The following is a 20,242-nucleotide window of genomic DNA, read 5'->3' on the forward strand; positions in this document are numbered from 1 at the left end:
ACAAATGCAAAACATGCACTTCCTGTACACTAGTGGATGCTCCTCAGAAGAGGAAGAGATGACCATCCTACTCAGTGAATTTCAGAAGAAAAATAAATAGTGAAACATAAAAAATAAAAAAATGTCTGAAACTATACTAAATATATTCACGTCACCAAAAAAACAGATTAAAAACACACTTTTGCAATGAAGGTCTATAGTAGCTCAACAGCGCTCTCTAGGTTAGCTCCATGGTGTGGCCAAAGGACAGCTATTTTCTGTCCTCTGGGTACATAGACTTCAATACAAAACCTAGGAGGCTCATGGTTCTCACTCCCTTCTATAGACTTACACAGTAATTGAGACGACTTCCGGAGGACGTCCTCCAGTCTATCAGAGCTCTTGCAGCATGAACTGACATGTTGTCCATCCAATCAAAGGATCAGACAATGAATCTAGTACTGAAAGTATAACCTACAGCTAGCTAGCACTACAGTGCATAAGATGTTTTAAGTAGTTAACTCAAAGAGAGAAAGACCATAGTTGAACAGTTTTGAACAAATACATTTGTTAGTGCAGCTAATTTAGTCTACTCAGTAACCGGACACCAACAGAGATTAATGCTATTTTGTGTGCTCGAACAACCGAAAGAACCCTCACCGAAGTCCAAAACAAACAAATTATTCGGAACTGTTTTGGCTCGGAAGAATGCGGATGCTTTTAGCAGTACAAACTAACAATTCCCCATCTTCACTAGCATACAGATTATAGCTAAAGAACTAGTGGAGGAAGGAACATAAGCACATACCTTAAAGGTTATAGAAATAATACCTTGTGGTAAATAAGAACTCATGTGTAAGCAGTTACAACAAATTACAAATCTCTATACATATACAAATTGCTGGACATGAGGCTGCCACGTGCAAATCAATTGGCTAGTAAAAATACCAACTCGGTGTGCTAAAGTTAAAAAACGACATAACACAAAATGCATTATGATAAGGTACTTAGTGTTGCATGAACACAAACTTGTACAAAGTTATTGTAAGTAAGGAAATAACAAAGGCAATGTTGGCACCAGCGTAAAATTCCCTGCTGCTTTAACAAGTTAGGGCAGGTTCTGACCGCAGAATATGCACATTTCTGCATATGCAGAAACAGGTGAGTGACGTAGCACCCAAAATGGCAGGGAATATTGTACGCTAACCCTAACCCTATAAAGGTGTGTAATAATTTAACCTTTTGTTTTTTTGAAAACAATGCCTCGCTGGTATGAAAGATACACTCCTTATGTTTCCAAAAAGGTACCACAGGCAATGTGTGTTCACACTCAGACCGACTGTCAGAGCTCTTCACAAAAATTCCCTGGTAAGAAGATACCTTCATCGATATGTGCTAAAGGTAGTTTGCATCTATGAATGGGGTAAGTAAAGACATAGAAGCCTGTTCACCACTTAAACCTGCTGTTGGTGGACAGGAAGCATTACCTTGTGATGAAACTCACCTGGTTGGGCCATGAACATTAAAAGGGTGGAACTGGTGTGGCCTGTTTGGCGTTGTTGTTTCTCTCCACCAATTGTCAAACCTGTCTTGAAGCAAGAGCATGTATTTATAAGTTCCTTCACAAGTGACTTCCTCATTTTCACCATACTGTTGTCTGATGACTGTCAACTCACTAACTCTCTGGAAATTTCAAACAACATACTTGGAACATATTTATATTTCCTTTCTGTAAGGTCGTGAAGCAGCGGTGTACTGTCTAAACAGGTATGTGGATGTTTTTCATATTTAATTATGTAATATGATGATAATTTGTTAAAGGCCCAATGCAGCCGGTTTTATATAAATATCAAATTATTTCTGAGTATCAAGTACATTCCTGTACAGCTTTTCATTAAAATTGTAAAAAAGAAACAAAAGCATAAAATACTTTATCAAGTCAGAGTTTGCTAGGAGTGATCTGAGTGGGGAGGGGAAACCTGAAAACTAGCTGTTATTGGCAGAGAGGTTTGGAACTTACTTTGTTATTGGTCTATTAACTTATTTACCACCTGGTGATGTCACCCGGCAAGCCAAAAGTCCACTCATGCAAAACCTGCTGATTAGAAGGTCCTGTGTAGATTGTATTTTCAACCAGCAACTATCAGGAAAAGACAATGATCAAATTGTTTCACACTTTTACAGTGTTCGTTTCATGAACAGTTGTAGAGTAGGAATTTTGAATTTTGACTGCACTGGGCCTTTAACAATCTCTATAGGATACGCAATGAACGACATTTCTTTGATGAGAACCCAGAAATGTGCATACACACTAAGCTAACATATGGAATTGTCTTAAGATGGTCATAACATGATTCTATTTGATTTTGCATTTTAGGACCACTTTAGGTTAAAAAAATATATATTTCAAAATTATTTGACAAAATCTAGCATTTGGTCTTTACAACTATAGCCCATAGAAACACATTCAATAACACATTCATAAATGTCAAAAAAGATAGTTAGAAAATTAATCACAATGAATAATGTTTTGAAGTGTCTGTCCTATATCTAGGACATATAATAAAGCCCAGGAAATATATATATTTACACATATTTAACCCTTTAGTTTATGCCAACAAAAATATCTCCATACTTCCATTAATTTGTATGGGTTACCTTCAGACGACTCCCGTGACACTTGTGGGGGTCGTAAAGCAAAACGGAGAACACCATCGTGAGAGCCATTTTCACAGTGTAGCCCAGACCATTCGGACAATACATATGTTTTCATGAGAAAACTGAGTTTCCGGATGTCTCATGGTCTGACAAACATCGCTGTAGCTCGGCCATCTTCCACCACAGATGCGGAAGGCTGACATATGTGGATGCGGTGGATTGAGACACAGTCCATGCAAAAGAAAAATCTAGCTTAAACTGATGGATTTTGATGGGGATTGTTGCTATTATATTACTTAGATTGACCAACGGGTGGGTCAATATACTGTCAAGGATGAACCAATAATGCTGTCATTTTATCTTGTCTCTGTGAGAAAGGTGTAGCCTGTGCTCTGCATCTCTCAGCATGGGCCCCAAGAAGAAAAGTGTCTGGGAGAACCTGCGTGAGAAGACCAAGACCCAGTTTAACAACATAAAGAAGAAGACAACCCCGGGGAAGCTGGATGAGAAAAAGCCCAAGCCCCTGCATTATAGACGCAGTATGTCAGTGCCGGATCTGAGGTTTGTTCAGGAAGCTGAATCCTCTGCAGTAGAAAGTGCATTCCCCACAGCCTCGAACGCCATCTTATTTGGTAGCTCCTCAGGTTCAAGTGATAACGCCTCTTTTATCTCAGTCCCTCTATTCATGGACGGGCTGACTGCAACTGATGCAGGCCCCTCAGGTAGAAAGACTGTGTATGATTTGGCTTTCAAAGATAACATGAATGTGTCTGTTTCTAGAATGAGTGCACCTGTGGAGACACAAACTCTCTATGATGAATCAGAAGAGGAGGACATGGCAACCTTTATGGGCAGAATCCACATGCCATCAGACAAATGGAACACACCTGCAGAGAGATCAACTTCTTCTGCTTCTTCTACTTCAGCAGAAAGAGTAAAAATACCAGCTGACAGAGGGAACTCACCCGTACCTACCCCGAAATCAAATGCTCCAAATATACATGTGTGCACAACAAGATTGACTTCATCAGTGGAGGGAATTAATGTTTCTACAGAAAGATTGCTCTTCTCTGAAGACAGAGTGGCTGCTAGGGACCGAGTGAGTACATCTGCTGAAAGATTTGCTTATTCTGTCTCTGACCAAACAAACCTAGTTACAGAGAGACTGTCTGCTTCCAGTGAGGGAGGGAAACAACCAGCAGAAGTGAAATGATCTTTTCCTCCAAATCCACAGGACAGATTGAACATCCCTCCAGATAGATGGTCTCTGCCAGTGAACAGGGTGGACAGGATGGGCACCCCTGCTGACAGCATGGACGGTTCTGCGTGTGGAACCCCATTAGAGAAAGAACCCTACATGTTCTGGCCCACTGACTCTGAGGACTTGGATATGCCAGAGCCCCCCGTATCCACAGACATCAGAGACATCTTCTGCAGGGAGCTTCAGGAAGACATTGAGGTCAGATGACACACTAATATTGAACTTTATCATACCCTCCACAGATATAGTTATAGGCCTAGTGCACACAGTGTAAAGTCAAAATACAGACTAAAATACAGTTTTCACACACATTTTCATATAAAATAAATGTATCTACAGTATGTCACAGTAACACAGGATACTTTAGTGACCATAAGACAGTATGTTTGACGTAGTGTATTTTCACTGTGGTCTCATTAGCATTAACATTTGCAAGCTCTCTTTTCACATTCAAATAATGTGGACTGGTTTTTCACACTCTTGAGCTGTTATGCCTGCTCTCTGCCTCAAGGTTTTCTATGATCAGTCTCTAGATCTGTTACAATAGAATTGCGTAAAGTCATGGATTGTGCTTAAGATAATGCTTCAGTGGTTCTTTGTTAGAAATGTAACCTTTATTTAACTAGGCAAGTCAGTCAAGAACCAATTCTTATTTACAATGACGGCCTACCCAGGCCAAATCCAGGCCAAACCCGGACGACGCTGGGCCAATTGTGTGCCGCACTATGGGACTCCCAATCACGGTCAGATGTGATCCAGCCTGGATTCAAACCAGGGACTGTAGTAACACCTCTAGCACTGAGATGCAGTGCCTTAGACCACTGTGCCACTCGGGAGCCCGATATGATGTCAAATAGAAGCAAACATTTTTTGGAAGCTTTTGTGTAGACCTAAAGTCACTTCCAATCTATTATCTGTGGATCTGTCTAATTGATGTTTGCTATGCATGGCCGGAAACTTGCTGATCTAACTAGTTGCAGTCACAATTATAGTAAGTTCAACGTTGGTCAAAAATGACAACCGAACATTATAACATGTAACTTTGTTCCATACTTTGTAGATGTCTTTTTGATATGCTTACATTCTTTCTCCCGTAGTTACCCAACGAGCACAATGACTTCTATGCCCAGCCCTTGCAGGATCAAGCAGGCAACAATGTGAGTACTGGACTTGGACATTCAGACCCTGTTAATGATAATGGACAACACTAAGGCTGTAGACTATAGAACATCATATTAATGTGATTCCTTTCATTGACAGGCTATGGCAGCAGAGAGCCAACCTGGTCCTATTCAGAAGTACCTCCTCACTGTCAACCTGAAGGAGGGCAGGAACCTGGTCATCAGAGACCGTAACGGTAAGTGGAAGGAAAGTACCTGGAACTTCTGGAGGTCTACAAATGGATGAATGTAATCTCTGAGACATGCTGGATATATTGATATATACAGTTGAAGTCAGAAGTTTACATACACCTTAGCCAAATACATTTAAACTCAGTTTTTCACAATCCCTGACATTTAATCCTAGTAAACATTTTCTGTCTTAGGTCAGTTAGGATCACCACTTTGTTTTAAGAATGTGAAATGTCAGAATAATAGAAGATAATTATTTCTTTCTTTCATCACATTCCCAGTAGGTCAGAAGTTTACATACACTCAACTAGTATTTGGTAGCCTTTAAATTGTTTAACTTGGGTCAAACGTTTCGGGTAGCCTTCCACAAGCTTCCCACAATAAGTTGGGTGAATTTTAGCCAATGCCTCCTGACAGCGTTGCTGTAACTGAGTCAGGTTTGTAGGCCTCCTTGCTCGCACACGCTTTTTCAGTTCTGCTCACAAATGTTCTACAGGATTGAGGTCAGGGCTTTGTGTTGGCCACTCCAATAACGTGACTTTATTGTCCTTAAGCCATTTTGCCACAACTTTGGAAGTATGCTTGGGGTCATTGTCCATTTGGAAGACCCATTTGCGACCAAGCTCTAACTTCCTGACGGATGTCTTGAGATGTTGCTTCAATATAGTCACACAATTTTTCTGCCTCATGATGCCATCTATTTTGTGAAGTGCACCAGTCCCTTCTGCAGTAAAGCACCCCCACAACATGATGCTGCCACCCCCGTGCTTCACAGTTGGGATGGTGTTCTTCGGCTTGCAAGCCTCTCCCTTTTCCTCCAAACATAGTGATGGTCTTTATGGCCATTGTTTCATCAGACCAGAGGACATTTCTCCAAAAAGTACGATCTTTGTTCCCATGTGCAGTTGCAAACTGTAGTCTGGCTTTTTTATGGCGGTTTTGCAACAGTGGCTTCTTCCTTGCTGAGCGGCCTTTCAGGTTATGTCGATATAAGACTCGTTTTACTGTGGATATAGATACTTTTGTACCTGTTCCTCCAGCATCTTCACAAGGTCCTTTGCTGTTGTTCTGGGATTGATTTGCACTTTTTGCACCAAAGTACGTTAATCTCTAGGAGACAGAACGCGTCTCCTTCCCAAGCTGTATGATGGCTGCGTGGTTCCATGGTGTTTATACTTGTGTACTATTATTTGTACACATGAACGTGGCACCTTCAGGCATTTGGAAATTGCTCCCAATTATGAATTTTTTTCTGAGGTGTTGGCTGATTTCTTTTGATTTTCCCATGATGTCAAGCAGAGGCACTGAGTTTGAAGGTAGGCCTTGAAATACATCCACAGCTACACCTCCAATTGGCTCAAATGATGTCAAGTAGCCTATCAGAAGCTTCTAAAGCCATGACATAATTTTCTGGAATTTTCCAAGCTGTTTAAAGGCACAGTCAACTTAGTGTATGTAAACTTCTGATCGACTGGAATTGTGATACAGTGAATTATAAGTGAAATAATCTGTCTGTAAACAAGTTTTAATGACTCCAACATAAGTGTATGTAAACTTCGACTTCCACTGTACATACTTACAATTTGAGGAGGAGTATATTATGCCGAGTCAGATGATGAAAAAGCAGTTAATCATATTTACTTTGCTGATCTTAAAAACTATTGTGGAAGCAAGTACTGTACAAAGGGCACCTACCTGTGTCGAATGTATTTTTGACAGTGATTACAGCATGCTGTTCTTGTTCATCGTTATTTTCACCTGCGTAAAGACATATGTTCATATCACAATAGCTGCCCTAAACAGTATTTTTTTCACTGTTTTAGACAAACTGAAGCAGAGCAATTGAGATTATACACTACCGTTCAAAAGTCACTTAGAAATGTCCTTGTTTTTGATAGAAAAGCAATTCCATTAGAAATCAGTTGTTTCCAGCTACAATATTCATTTACAACATTAACAATGTCTACACTTTATTTCTGATCAATGTGATGTTATTTTAATGGACAAAAATGTTGCCTTTCTTTAAAAAAAAAAACTAAGTTACCCCAAACTTTTGAACAGTAGTGTATATTTGGTGAAACTGTCCCTCAAATTGTTTGCTTTACTATGGTAATTTCCAATAGAAACTGTGTTCCACTTTCACTCAACATTAATCCCGCCCTGACTTTCAGGGTGTGTCTCATACACACAGAAGTCAAACAGGGGGTAATGGTGTGGTCTACAGTATGTGTAGGCCTAATGACAATGCTTTTGATCAATGCTACTGTTTACAAGTGAAGGTCCCTGTTAAATGTTGTCGGTGAAGAGCAGGGAGACACCAGAAAGGCATGCAGTCAGACTAGATTTGGTCTCTGTCTCCAAAACACACCTGGGAGCCTTTCCTTATGGAAGCACATCCTGCTCCACTCCATATTAGCAGCTACATTAGAGGTTACATGGGCCTGGTATCTTAGATAGGTTTCTGTCACTGGAAAATATGGATTATCTTCATATAATGCAGAAGTTTATTTTGCCAGCCAAGCTCCACCACAGTATTCCTAGTGGTGGGCTGAATAGATTGCGAAGCACTGTGGCGGTTTCTATGTAGGCAAACGTGTGTGGAGAAACAAATTATGTGGTGTGGTTTTAATAACCAATGCAAATTTTAGAGGCTAAATTGTTAAGTCAGTTAGAGAGTGCATGCAATGTTTTGCAGCTGCTGGCAAACTATTTTCCTGCCATAAATGACAAACTGCCACCTGCTGGAGATGTCCTAAAATACATCCTAAGAAGTTCTCACCTTTTTGTGTGTTCTGAACCCCTGAAAGGAAATCCCTGATCTCACATCATTATGGTGTGAAATGTTTGTTTACTTTGTCATACTTATGAGTTCAGTCTGTATAGGACAGTAGATGTTGACTTGTTGGAATGTCATTATATTCTGTCATATTCTACACAGATTAGATCAGGGATGGGCAACTGTTTATGGAACTCAGTCAGGGTCTCAATGTACTTTTGAGAGTTAGAATAGTAGAATACACAAGGTGCAATTTAGAAACTTGGTTGTGCATCAGCAGTTTCTCGTGTTTTATCAGTCACTGACAGTCACTCAATTAGCCATGTCAGCTAACAATTTTTAGACTGGTAAATTAGTCTAGTCAGCAATCTAAACTTGTAGTAATCATGGCTGAATATCGACCGTTCATGCAGGGCACGTGCCCAGGGGCCCTGACCTCCAGGGGGCCCACATTGATTTTGTTAGTCACTCTCACTCAAATATCACATTAACGTGGCATAAGTCATGGCAAAATGTGTATAATTGCAGGAAATTTACTTTACAACTGCAAACATTTCTCTGCACCCCATGGCAAATTGGATTGAATTGCAGGACATTAACTGGATAAATAAATATCTGTCCCATGGCAAAATTTGTGGAATTGCATGAAATGTGTTATACAATTGCTCAATTCTCTCTGCCCCATGGCAAACATTTGTAAAATTGCAGGTAATTAACTTTAAAACATAAACTTGTCTCTCTGCCGCCAAGACAGGGGCCAGTAAAATGTTTTGCCTTTAAGGTGGGGGAGCCCCCCAACCAAATCTCGCTTAAGGGCCCTACACACATACACACTTTAGGGCCCCCAAAAGGCTAGGGTCGGCCCCATCAAAGTTGCCCATCCCTGAATTATACTCATCGACTGTCGAATACTAACTGATTGTTTGGGGTCTGGATCCAAAAAATGATTGATTGTTAGACATAACATTTTCTGAATATGAATTCTCTAATCTCACCTCCAAAATATAACTCAAATGGATACCTCCATTTTTTTTTACGTTTCCTCAGTCCTTGTAGGGATGCAAAGGGATTTTGTCTGGGGAAGCAGCAACCTCAAGTGTCAATAGACTGAATTGCTGTTTGAAAGTAACGCGTGGCCTTCATTCATTTCTCCTCTGCTATTGAAAACTAACATCACTGCAACATTTTGTTTGTTTGATTTTATAAACAGTTGGATGTTTTTGGCTGCATTTCAATAAAACCTTCTTAGATCTCCAATCTTAAGTTTCGCCTCATCGACCATCGCTGCCATATGTAGGCTTTTTATTTTCTCCATTTCAAATGGTATTTGTCAAATGCATACATTTTATTTTAACTGGACAAGTCAGTTAAGAACAATTTCTTATTTTCAGTGACAGCGGGTTAACTGCCTTGTTCAGGGGCAGAATGATAGATTTTTACCTTGTCAGCTCAGGGATTTGATCTTGCAACCTTTTGGTTGCTAGTCTAACACTCTAACCACTAGGCTACCTGCTGCCTTGATACAACAGGAGTAGTAGATCTTACCATGAAATGCTTACTTACAAGCCCTTAATCAACAATGCAGTTTTAAGAATAATAAAAGTTTAGAAAAATATTTACTAAATAAATTAAAGTAAAAAATAAAAGGGCAACAATAACAATAACGAGGCTATATACAGGAGGTACCGGTACGGAGTCAATGTGCAGGGGTACAGTTTCGTCGAGGTAATTGAGGTAATATGTACAGTACCAGTCAACATTTTGGACACACCTACTCAGTCAATGATTTTTCTTAATGTTTTATTATTTTCTACATTGTAGAATAATAGTGAAGACATCACAATATGAAATTGCACACATGGAATCCTGTAGTAACCAGAAAAGTGTTAAACAAATCTAAATATATTTTGTATTTTGGATTCTTCAAAGTAGCCACCCTTTGCCTTGATGACAGCTTTGTACACTCTTGGCATTCTCTCAAACCAGCTTCGTGAGGAATGCTTTTCCAACGGTATTGAAAGAGTTCCCACATATGCTGAGCACTTGTTGGCTGCTTTTCCTTCACTCTGCGGTCCAACTCATTCCAAACCATCTCAATTGGGTTGAGGTCGGGTGATTGTGGAGGCTAGGTCATCTGATGCAGCACTCCATAATTCTCCTTCTTCTGTGGATCTGTTGGGGCGGTAAGCAAATTGGAGTGGGATGATGGTGTTGATGTGAGCCAATGCCAGCCTCTCAAAGCACTTCATGGCTACAGATGTGAGTGCTATGGGTCGGTAGTCATTTAGGCAGGTTCTTGGGCACAGAGACTATGGTGGGCTGCTTGAAACATTTAGGTATTACAGACTCGGCAAGGGACAGGTTGAAAATGTCATTTTCTTGCCAGTGGGTCAGGGCATGCTTGGAGTACACGTCCTGGTAATCCGTCTGGCCCTTCAGTCTTGTGAATGTTAACCTGTTTAAAGGTCTTGCTCACATTGACTACAGCTAGCATGGTCACACAGTCATCTGGAACAGCTGGGGTTCTCATGCATGCTTCAGTGTTGCTTGCCTCGAAGCACGCATTGAAGTAATTTAGCTTGTCTGGTAGGCTTGTCACTGGACAGCTCGCGGCTGGGCCTCGCAAACATCGGAGCCGGTGTAGTAGGATTCAATCTTAGTCCTGTATTTAGGCTTTGCCTGTGATGGTTCGTTTGAGGGCATAGCGGGATTTCTTATAAGTGTCCAGGTTAGAGTCCCATTCCTTGAAAGCGGCAGCTCTACCCTTTAGCTCAGTGCAGATGTTGCCTGTAATCTATGGCTTCTGGTTGAGGTATGTACATACGGTTACTGTGGGGATAACGTCATCGATGCACTTATTGATGAAGCCAGTAACTGATGTGGCATACTCCTGAATGCCATCGGATGAGTCCCGGAACATATTCCAGTCTCTGCTAGCAAAACAGTCCAGCTTAGCATCTGCTTAGCGTCTGCATTATCTGACCACTTTTGTATTAAGCGAGTCACTGTTCCTTGCTGCTTTAGTTTTTGCTTGTAAGCAGGAATCAGGAGGATATAATTATGTAGCCCTCCGCTTATGCTGAGGTTTCCTGTGTAACTGTGGCCATGGCTTCCCTGGCCTTGTTGTCTCGAGCCACAGCTCCCTGCTAGTTGAGACCTTACTTTTCCTGACAGGATGTCACCATGATGATGATGCAATCCCCACACGCCCGCTGCCTCTCCACCATTTTCCCAACAATCAACATGGTGCCAGAGACCCACCAACACCATCCATTGTCATTACATATTCTAAAAGGACCCTTGCCACCAGCCCCCACTTCTATTTTTTTGTTCTCCCTTTTCACCGTTAATTTCCATCGTCACCGTTCTCAGTCATGCCAGAGCTTTTCTTCTCACTGGCTGCCACATTCTCCTCCTGTCAAGTTGCCTGGAGGTTTCCCTGTCACAGACTGGCAGGGTGGAGCTGCTGTGGGTCCTGCCTGCCTTTGGGAGATGTTCATTTGGAGTGGGGAGCTGACAGGCCTGACAGCCCATCCCCGCAGGGCTTTGTCATGTGATTCAAGCCTCCCTGCAGGCTCTCTCAAGCACCCCTTTATTCCTCCATACAAATGAAGGTATGGGACTGGCTTTCATTTTTCAGCCAATCTGCATGCAATGGCTGAAACAAAGACACCCCGTCCCCCCACCCCACCACCAGGCAGACTTTCTTAACAGGCTTGGGAGATTAACACCGGTTGCTCCTGGTTGCTGGACTTTATTTACTGGTTCTCTCATGCTGGCGAGAGTTTCTACTCTTTCACAATTAAACAGCTACATCCCTCTGTTTTCTGAAATAAATGTGGGCTGCACCTCCTCCCTGCATATCTCAGTTTCTCACACAACAGCTCTTTGATTTATCTAGCTGGGGGAAGGGTGTGGATATATATTGTCATATATATATATATATATATATATATATATATATATATATGTATGTGTGTGATATCTTTTTTTATACCATTTTTGTAAATTATGATACTCACCCCTTAGCAAGTATGATTTTGTGTCATGATTGATTTTGTTGATAATGTTGTGATCTTATAATGGTTTTTATCTGCTATTATCTGAACATTCCATTTTCCTTCATTTTCTCTAGGTACAAGTGATCCTTATGTCAAGTTCAAACTGGAAGGAAAGACGTTTTACAAAAGCAAAGTTGTGTATAAGAACCTGAATCCAAAATGGAGTGAGTCCTTCTCTTTCCCCCTGCAGGATTGGGAGCAGGTTGTCGACGTGAGGGTGAGTATCCCATTAATCTGTTGTTTTGACTTTCGTTGTCTAAGTAACACCTGCACATGAACGACAATGTACTTATAAGTGTCATAGCATCTTAAAAGTGTCATAGCTATGGCCTGTATAGGATACACAACTGGCATACAATAAGAGTTAATTGTGCCAAAGCCTGATTGACATACAAAAAACATATTTCATTCCGAGTATGGTGTTTCTAATTGCTGTAGGTCTATGATAAGGACCGTACCTCTGATGAATTCATGGGTTCCAGCACAATTGTGATCAAAAACCTTGAATTAGACAAGTGAGTAATACACACACTACTAATCACTCAGCCTGTATATCATCTAGTAAACTGCAGAACGTCTTGTGTAGACTCAATCTGGTAAATGATTGTATGTGTCTGTATCTCTCTCTTTGTCCAGGACCAGTGAGATGGTGCTAATTCTGGAGGACCCCAGCAGTCTGGAGGATGACATGGGCGTCATCGTCATTGACACATGCCTGACTTTCAGAGATGCTACGATCAAAAGTCCAGTAAGCCTCATTTGACTGGAGCCTAAATAATGTTGCATCTCAGATTTTCAATCTCAATATTTTCACGTTTGTCCGTAAATGTTTATCTCCATTACAGAAACGGCACCAGAAAAATAGAAGAAGATTTAGGGTAGGACATTGAATTTTCTACTTGCGTATTTTTGTTGTGTACATGTAATTCTAAAAAGTGTTCTATGTCAATATCTGGCAATGTGTCTATTGCTAGAATAGATATTCCCATTACAAGTTATACTAACAGTATACTCATTACTCGTCAGATGAGAAATACAAATATGGCTGATATTATGCCTAATTTCCAGCAGCAGGGGGCAGTATATCACTGCATTATAAACGATGATCATCACAAAGAATGAAGTCAAGTCCGAGGATTTTTGTTTTTGTGCATGCGTTTTCAATCTTAATTGTGTGAAATAATGTATTTCTTAGTTAATGGGGTTAACTTCCTTGTCACATTGCCAACGACAAGTTTTGTTTTTGGAATTGTATTGTGTTTACAATGTCAGACCAAACCATACATTAGAATGATCTAAACATTTTAACTTCATATTTACATGTTAAATAAGCTCACTTAGGAGTAGAGCCTCTTTGGGGTTTAATATACAGATCTATCTCTTTTGAAGCATTGCGATTTAGGCTGAAATTGGAGGCAGTTAAGGTGTTTTGTTTTTTAGACTGACGCTTCTCTCATTATGGTGATTGTGGGTTTATTCTCACACCTATTCACTCGCTACATCTGCCACAGTTTAATCTCCTGATAGGCCAGTAGACGATCTCCATTTGATGTTAAATAAATAAGAAATAAAACACATTTCATATGCACATTGTATGCTCTGCAGATGGACAAAAGAACAGACAAAGAGACAGAAATGTGTGATCCGACTCTCCCGATGTTCCTCTGCTCAAATTATGGTACAAATGTAGACTTCTGCAGAGGCAGACGGCAGTGCCAAGATTTGTCTGTAGCAGTATGACTATGTTAATTTTGTGACACGATTGAATTAATATTTTTTATAAATATAAATATAAAATCCTGTTCCATTTGACACCTATCCTGGTGTCTGGGACTGAGCACTAAGCTCTTAATCATTCTTCATCTCCCAGTGCTACTCCCCACTCCTGTTCAGTACAACTACCACAGAGACAGTAAATAGAAAATGCCACAGTAAAACTCTGTCCCTGTGCGTTGTGTGATAGTGTTTCTGTCTGGAGGGGGCTGTGTGGGAGAGCGGGGGCTCTGCTGTTTGAGGCACGTTGCCAGTATGAGATGCCGAAGATTCGTGATGCTGATAATTCCCAGGCATAGTGGGCAATAACCCAGATGTTAGGATGTAATATCACAGCTGTGGATGGACAGAGCCGAGTTACCAGCCAAATGGATGTAGGTCTGAGCCCATCCTGCTCGTCCCCATGCTGTCCTAGCATATGGAAGCAATCGCAGACCCCTTTAAGGACCAGGAATAGACTCTCTTTAGGGGCCACTTACAGTTAAGTGGAATTGTTTTGTTGGCCGCTGAGATAGAAATGTGTCCAAGATAAACACTTGGCGGGCCCTGCTTCATGTCGCTCCTCCACTCCGCTGTGTTCCTCCTCTTTAAAGAGGAGATGGGGGATATTTATAGGGCCGAGCAGCACTGTGCCGTGGTATTCCATGTTAATACAGGTCCCTGAGACGTACAGGCTTTGATCCCCAGCGGCCTGGCCCCTGGGTGACGGTGTGGGCAGTGACCCCGGAGAGGAGGGGAGGGACGGGGTGGCAGGGGGGCCATAGCTGGGGCTGGGCTGGGCCTTTTGAAGCCGTGCCGGCCAGGGCAGCAGAGGGAGACAGAGTATCAAAGAGGTCGGAGCGAATTTACAGTCCTGTTGTTTAATTACGGTCAGCCACACACATCCCCTCTCTCTCTGCTGTTTGTTTTGAAAGAGATGGCCTATCACTGCACAGGCTCAAGGGAACTTTGAACACATAGATGCGTATCAAGGCATGTTTCTCCCACTCTGTAGAGCCTCAGATCTATCTCTTTTTAAGCATTGTGATTTAGGCTGAAATTGGAGGCAGTTAAATTGTTTTGTTTTTTAGACTGACGCTTCTCTCATTATGGTGATTGTGGGTTTATTCTCACGCCTATTCAGTCGCAACATCTGCCACAGTTTAATCTCCTGATAGGCCAGTAGACGATCTCCTTTTGATGTTAAATAGATCCTCCCCGTCTTCCCCTGTGGCCCGGAAGGACGGTTAGATTTGGGAAAGGCTGTCCTTGATGTCTCTGTGTTCTGATATCCTGGACATCTTGTTCCTCTCATACCCTTCTTGCTGATTTTAGAGATTTGATTGGATAATTGAGATTTAGTGAAGAATAGACCAATGTGTACAATGCTGTATATGTCATTGCCAGGCTTTATGTACATCCATGCATAATTTGCTGATGAGAGGGCTGTGTGGTTGGTTTGCATCATTACTCACTGCGGCCGGCTGTCTCCTGTGCAGTATGCCAAGTGTCCTGCCTCCCCACACTCTGTCTCTAGGTCTGTGATGAGTGGGACTGTCACAGCCAGGGACATCTGGCGGCTCTGCTCACTGACACCCCCCTCTCTCCAGGAACCTCTCCTCTCCCCACTGACGTGGCTCTGCTACATTCACTGGAGAAAGGCTAATGTGCTCAAACAGAAAGAGGCTGTAGCCCATGCAGTCCATGCAGATGAGGTGCCAGACTTGAGGCACCGGTGAATAGTGGGGTAGCCACTCAGAGGGTTTTGTCATGGAGGGTGTCCTAATGCAGCTGTGTGTCCATGTTTGTGTCTCCCAGGGAGGCCAGAACCAGAAGGGGGACCAGCCCCAGGATAAGGACCAGACCCAGGGTTCAGCTGAGGCCACCAATATGAGCCAGCTGTGGAGTGGCGTGTTTAGTATTACCCTGTTAGAGGGACAGGACATGCCTGAATACGGCCAGGGGGACGTCTATGTGCGTTACAGACTGGGAGAGCAGAAGTACAAGAGCAAGGTGAGCTTATTTCTCGATCTATTAGTCCTTTTGCCTCCTCCCTTCCTTTTGTCTCTTCCCTTCCCATTTGCACATGCTCTCCACCCTCCTTTCTGCTACTAATTTCTTCCCACTCCCCTTTCTCTCCTTCTCTCCCTCCCTCACTTTCTTTCTCTCTCCCTCCCTTTCTCTGTCCCTCCCTTTCTCTGTTCCTCCCTTTGTCTGTCCCTCCATTTCTCTGTCCCTCCCTTTCTCTGTCCCTCCCTTTCTCTGTCCCTCCCTTTCTCTCAGCAGGTGTGTGTCAGTGTTTTACCTCCACCTTGGCTCACTGGAGCATGGCAGAGCAGCTCATTAGACTGGGCATCTCTCTGCACCATGCTCCCCTTCAGGTGGAGGGCTTCACTATGCTTCACTTGATTTGCATACCCAGCAGGCCCTGCTCGTCTACCTCTACTTATTGGCCTCCCTCCTGATGATTCTGCAGCGTGCCAGTCTTGTGTTCTCATGTCATTTCTCTGTAAACCTCTCTGGTTTTGTTTTGGCTTGTTTGTTTGTTGAACAAAGCTAATTCTAACTGGATGCTGTCAGTAGTTACAATCCTAGAGAAGAGGCTGAGGAGCGCTCACACAATAACCCCTTCTCTCCTTTCCTCTCCTCTCCCCCGCCCCGTCCTGGTCGCACTGAATGAAAACGAAATCCACCTGTCATGTAATCTCTGCTCACTGTGACACTGCATTAAACCTGACACCGCTTTACATCAGGCCGTGTGTGTTCCAGTGCCCACCCACACTACAGTACTGTATCAGCACTATGCTCTATCGCTCTCTCCCTCAGAACCTGCGCATTCAGGCCAACCCTCGGTGGAGGGAGAAGTTTGACTTCAACAAGTATGAGAACTGGCTGGAGCCACTGAATGTGGAGGTGTTTGTTAAGAGAGGCAGGAAGAGTGAGGAATCCTGGGGAATGTTAGTATGGCCTTGATTGTCTGATTGTTTGTTATCGTGACTGTTTTTTTTAAATGGACATGGTTCAGCCGTGATATTGAAGGCTGATACCGTCTTGTGTGCAGGTTTGAGGTGGACCTGTCCAAGCTGCCAGTAAACACACAGCAGCTCTACACACAAGCCCTGGACCCAGGCAAAGGCAGGCTGATATTACTGGCCACCTTCAACCCCTGCAGTGAGGTCTCCATATCAGACATTAACAAACCTCCCCTGGAACAGCCAGACGAGAGGGACCAAATACTGGAGAAATATGTTAGTATCTTTAGGAAAATATTACTACTTATTCATGTTACTTTTGACATTTTACATGCTTGAATTAGTAAGTACAAGCAGACAAGGAAATACATTTCAAAAGCGATCTATACTAACTTGCAGAATACTAACTTGCGTTTATACATTTAACTAAGACATGGTATCATTTTACCTTTGCAGAGTTTGAAGAACTCTCACAAAGGTGTGAGGGAGGTTGGCTTCCTTCAAGTCAAGGTTTTCAATGCAACAGATCTCACATCAACTGATCTCAATGGTGATATGTCACTCCACTTTTAACCATTCCCCTTTGAACTGGTTACTTTCTATGGCTGAGTCCATCTCCACACAATGTAACACAGCTTTGTTCTTTCTTTGCAGGGAAAAGTGATCCATTCTGTGTACTGGAGCTGGGGAACAGCAGGCTACAGACTCACACCATCTACAAAACACTCAGCCCTGAGTGGAACAAAGTCTTTACATTGTACATGTGTTTTTCCTTGGTCTTAAAGTGTACATTGAAAACATTAATGCAAATTAATGTATTCCTTCAGATCTGGACTAACTCGTTATCTGTTGACAGCCCAGTAAAGGACATCCATGATGTGTTGGAGCTGAAGGTCTTTGATGAAGACGGAGACAAAGCCCCAGACTTTTTGGGCAGAGTGGCCATTCCACTACTCTCTGTAAGTTGGGGATCCTTTGATTCATAATAGTTTATTCATTGACATTGACAAGTTGTAAAACATGTCATGGGTCAGAGAGGTAGGAGCATCTTCAGTAAATACTAATGTGGTACAATTGATTGACATGCTTTTTCTAATGCTACAGGTTCAGAATGGACAGCAGGTCACCCGAGGGTTGAAGAATGAGAACTTAAGGGGTCCAGCCAAAGGGACCATCTCACTGGTGATGGAGGTCCACTATAACCCAGTAAGAACTCACTGGCTGATTCTAGCCAAGCTCATGCTCTTTGACAATTGACACAATCACTTTGTCTTTGACAATTTGTAACATCTTTCTCAGGTTAGAGCCGGCATCAAAACCTTCAAACCAAAAGAGGAGAAATTCATGGAGGACAACAGAAAATTCTCCAAAAAGGTTTGCCTTCGCAATGAATGTTAGGCGTATAGAGTCTAAAATAACGATTTATACACATAGAGCATGGTAGATACCGTTTGTTGGATAAAGGAGTACTGGAACAAAGCTTCCATAGGCAAGCAGCATATTAGCTTTGATTGGTCATAGTCTAACTATTTGGCTCAAGACAACAAACCAGAAAAGCCACACAGCAGCAAATAAGGCCTTGAATAAACCTGATTTTGAATCATACACATAAAGCTTTTATCAAATCATGCTAGCTGCCATTTTGTTTGAATTATTTCCCATTAGGTCCTTGCCCAGAATATCTACCGAGTTCGGAAAATCACCCTGGCAGTGCTGCATACGTTACAGTACATTAAAAGCTGTTTTCAGTGGGAGAGCAGGCAGCGGAGTATAATAGCCTTCCTGGTAAGTCATCGCCACATGCTAATGAACTAGTTCCAAGCCTTGGGCTGTGCAATTGGTGTATCCTATTTCACTGCAGCACTATTTTAACACTTTCTTCTGTTCAGCTGCGTTAGATGATAGGTACAGTATGTTCAGGTATAGGCCTACTTAGATCATTGTTACTGTTTCTCAGTCACATGCTCCCTAGAATTGACACGGCCAGTCTTTATCTCCATTCTGAATTTGAAAGTAAAGTACAAGCTGTGCTATATCCTTTAATTCAAACCCCACTTGGCTTCCTTCAGTGTTTTTCTGGCACGAGGGCTTTATGTGAAGGCCTTGGGTCTGGCTGTTTGGTCATCTGACTTCTTAGCTAAGCCCTCTCCTCCTGGGGACGGTGTCCTCTGTGTGGAGGAGTAGTGACAGTTGGCCTGGGAGATTTGATCCTTGTTTAAATGTCTCTGTCTAGCTGTTTTAATGAGGCATTGTGATCTAATACCCTAAGCTGAAATAATCTTTATTTCACCCTGTGAATCTCCCACCTTAAAGCACATGTAATGTCATCATGAGTAAGAGCATCCTCGTGCCATAAAGCCCTGGCAGCATCAAGTCAGGGTGAGGAAGCGGTCAGAGACAGGGTGTGTGAAGATTCCTTTCTTCACAGCCTTCATTCCTCACTATGTTCTGTTTCGGGGGCGACGTGTATTTCATACCTGGTGTATTCTATAAGCTCTGCTCACTGATCCTCAAGTGCATATCCCCTCAGGCAATGGCCAGTCTCACGGTATCAGTACAGGTATGGACACAGACAGACAAGGAGACAGACAGGAAGCTAGTGTGTGCAGGCAGATAGACGGAGACTGGGAGGGAGAAAGGCACGTAGTCAGCAATGCGGGCATGCAGGAGGGTAGGCGGGCTGACGGGTGACAGGTCAGCGGGATAGGGCCATCTCCTGGCCCCCACCTATAATTAGATGCTCTGCAGGCCACCAGTGTGTGGTGGCACACTCTAATCTTTCATTTCCACTTCCACTACACCTGCTGTTCAAGACGAGCCCACAAATAGGAGATCTGGGAAGGGAAAAACAAGACTTACTCTCTGGCATACTGTGACCAAAAATATGTACTTTTTTGTTGTTGCGTATTTGTACCTAAAGATTAACAGTTTGAAATGTTTTGTTGAATTTGTGTAAGAGCTGAGTGCTCCTGTTGCAGGGATGAAATGGTGTGTTTTAAAATGTGTTATCTTGATTCTGAGTAAGATGGACAGTTTGTGGACAGCACAGCTGTACCCATGCAGTTCTATTTAGAGACAGACTGCAATAGAGCAGTCTGGCTATCTGCAGTCCACTGAGCCCTATGCTTTCCTCTGGAAAATGCTTTCCTCTTTCCTCTGGAAAATGCTTTCTTCTTTCCTCTGGAAAATGCTTTCCTCTTTCCTCTGGAAAATGCTTTCCTCTTTCCTCTATAAAGCATCGCGCTTGTGTTAAAGGTGTCTGCCAAGACTTGCCTGAGGAGAGAGTGAATCAGCCTGCTGATAAATAAGCCGTGTTAATCACCCACTCACCAGCAGATAGGAGTTAGACTGGAGAAAAGTTCTGATTTCTAATCAGGCATCACATCCTCAACACCTCACTACACGAAGAGCAGCAACAATCAAAACCTGAA

The 20,242-nt window shown here is 42.5% G+C and overlaps 1 protein-coding gene across 2 annotated transcripts in view; it reads left to right on the forward strand.

Annotated features, from left to right (window-relative positions):
* The first annotated feature begins 1,399 nt into the window (after positions 1–1,399).
* The window catches only part of mctp2a (multiple C2 domains, transmembrane 2a), a 41,263-nt gene continuing 22,420 nt past the window's right edge, over positions 1,400–20,242 (forward strand). The window contains exons 1-19 of one of the 2 annotated variants that reach the window (XM_021598163.3): positions 1,400–1,746; positions 3,016–3,198; positions 3,418–3,736; positions 3,872–4,096; positions 4,996–5,055; positions 5,159–5,255; positions 12,162–12,304; positions 12,526–12,602; positions 12,724–12,835; positions 12,933–12,965; positions 15,658–15,852; positions 16,666–16,796; positions 16,901–17,087; positions 17,268–17,361; positions 17,466–17,568; positions 17,668–17,770; positions 17,916–18,017; positions 18,111–18,185; positions 18,477–18,596. In XM_021598163.3, coding sequence (XP_021453838.2) covers positions 3,044–3,198; positions 3,418–3,736; positions 3,872–4,096; positions 4,996–5,055; positions 5,159–5,255; positions 12,162–12,304; positions 12,526–12,602; positions 12,724–12,835; positions 12,933–12,965; positions 15,658–15,852; positions 16,666–16,796; positions 16,901–17,087; positions 17,268–17,361; positions 17,466–17,568; positions 17,668–17,770; positions 17,916–18,017; positions 18,111–18,185; positions 18,477–18,596 — 2,331 coding nt within the window. In that variant the 5' untranslated portion in view covers positions 1,400–1,746; positions 3,016–3,043. Of the gene's footprint in view, positions 1,747–3,015; positions 3,737–3,871; positions 4,097–4,995; positions 5,056–5,158; positions 5,256–12,161; positions 12,305–12,525; positions 12,603–12,723; positions 12,836–12,932; positions 12,966–15,657; positions 15,853–16,665; positions 16,797–16,900; positions 17,088–17,267; positions 17,362–17,465; positions 17,569–17,667; positions 17,771–17,915; positions 18,018–18,110; positions 18,186–18,476; positions 18,597–20,242 lie in introns of both variants that reach the window. The other variant, XM_090225147.1, reaches the window with a different exon arrangement.

This window comes from Oncorhynchus mykiss, chromosome 1 (genome assembly GCF_057628025.1).
Source record: "Oncorhynchus mykiss isolate SJ-2025 chromosome 1, ASM5762802v1, whole genome shotgun sequence".
Taxonomy (NCBI): domain Eukaryota; kingdom Metazoa; phylum Chordata; class Actinopteri; order Salmoniformes; family Salmonidae; genus Oncorhynchus; species Oncorhynchus mykiss.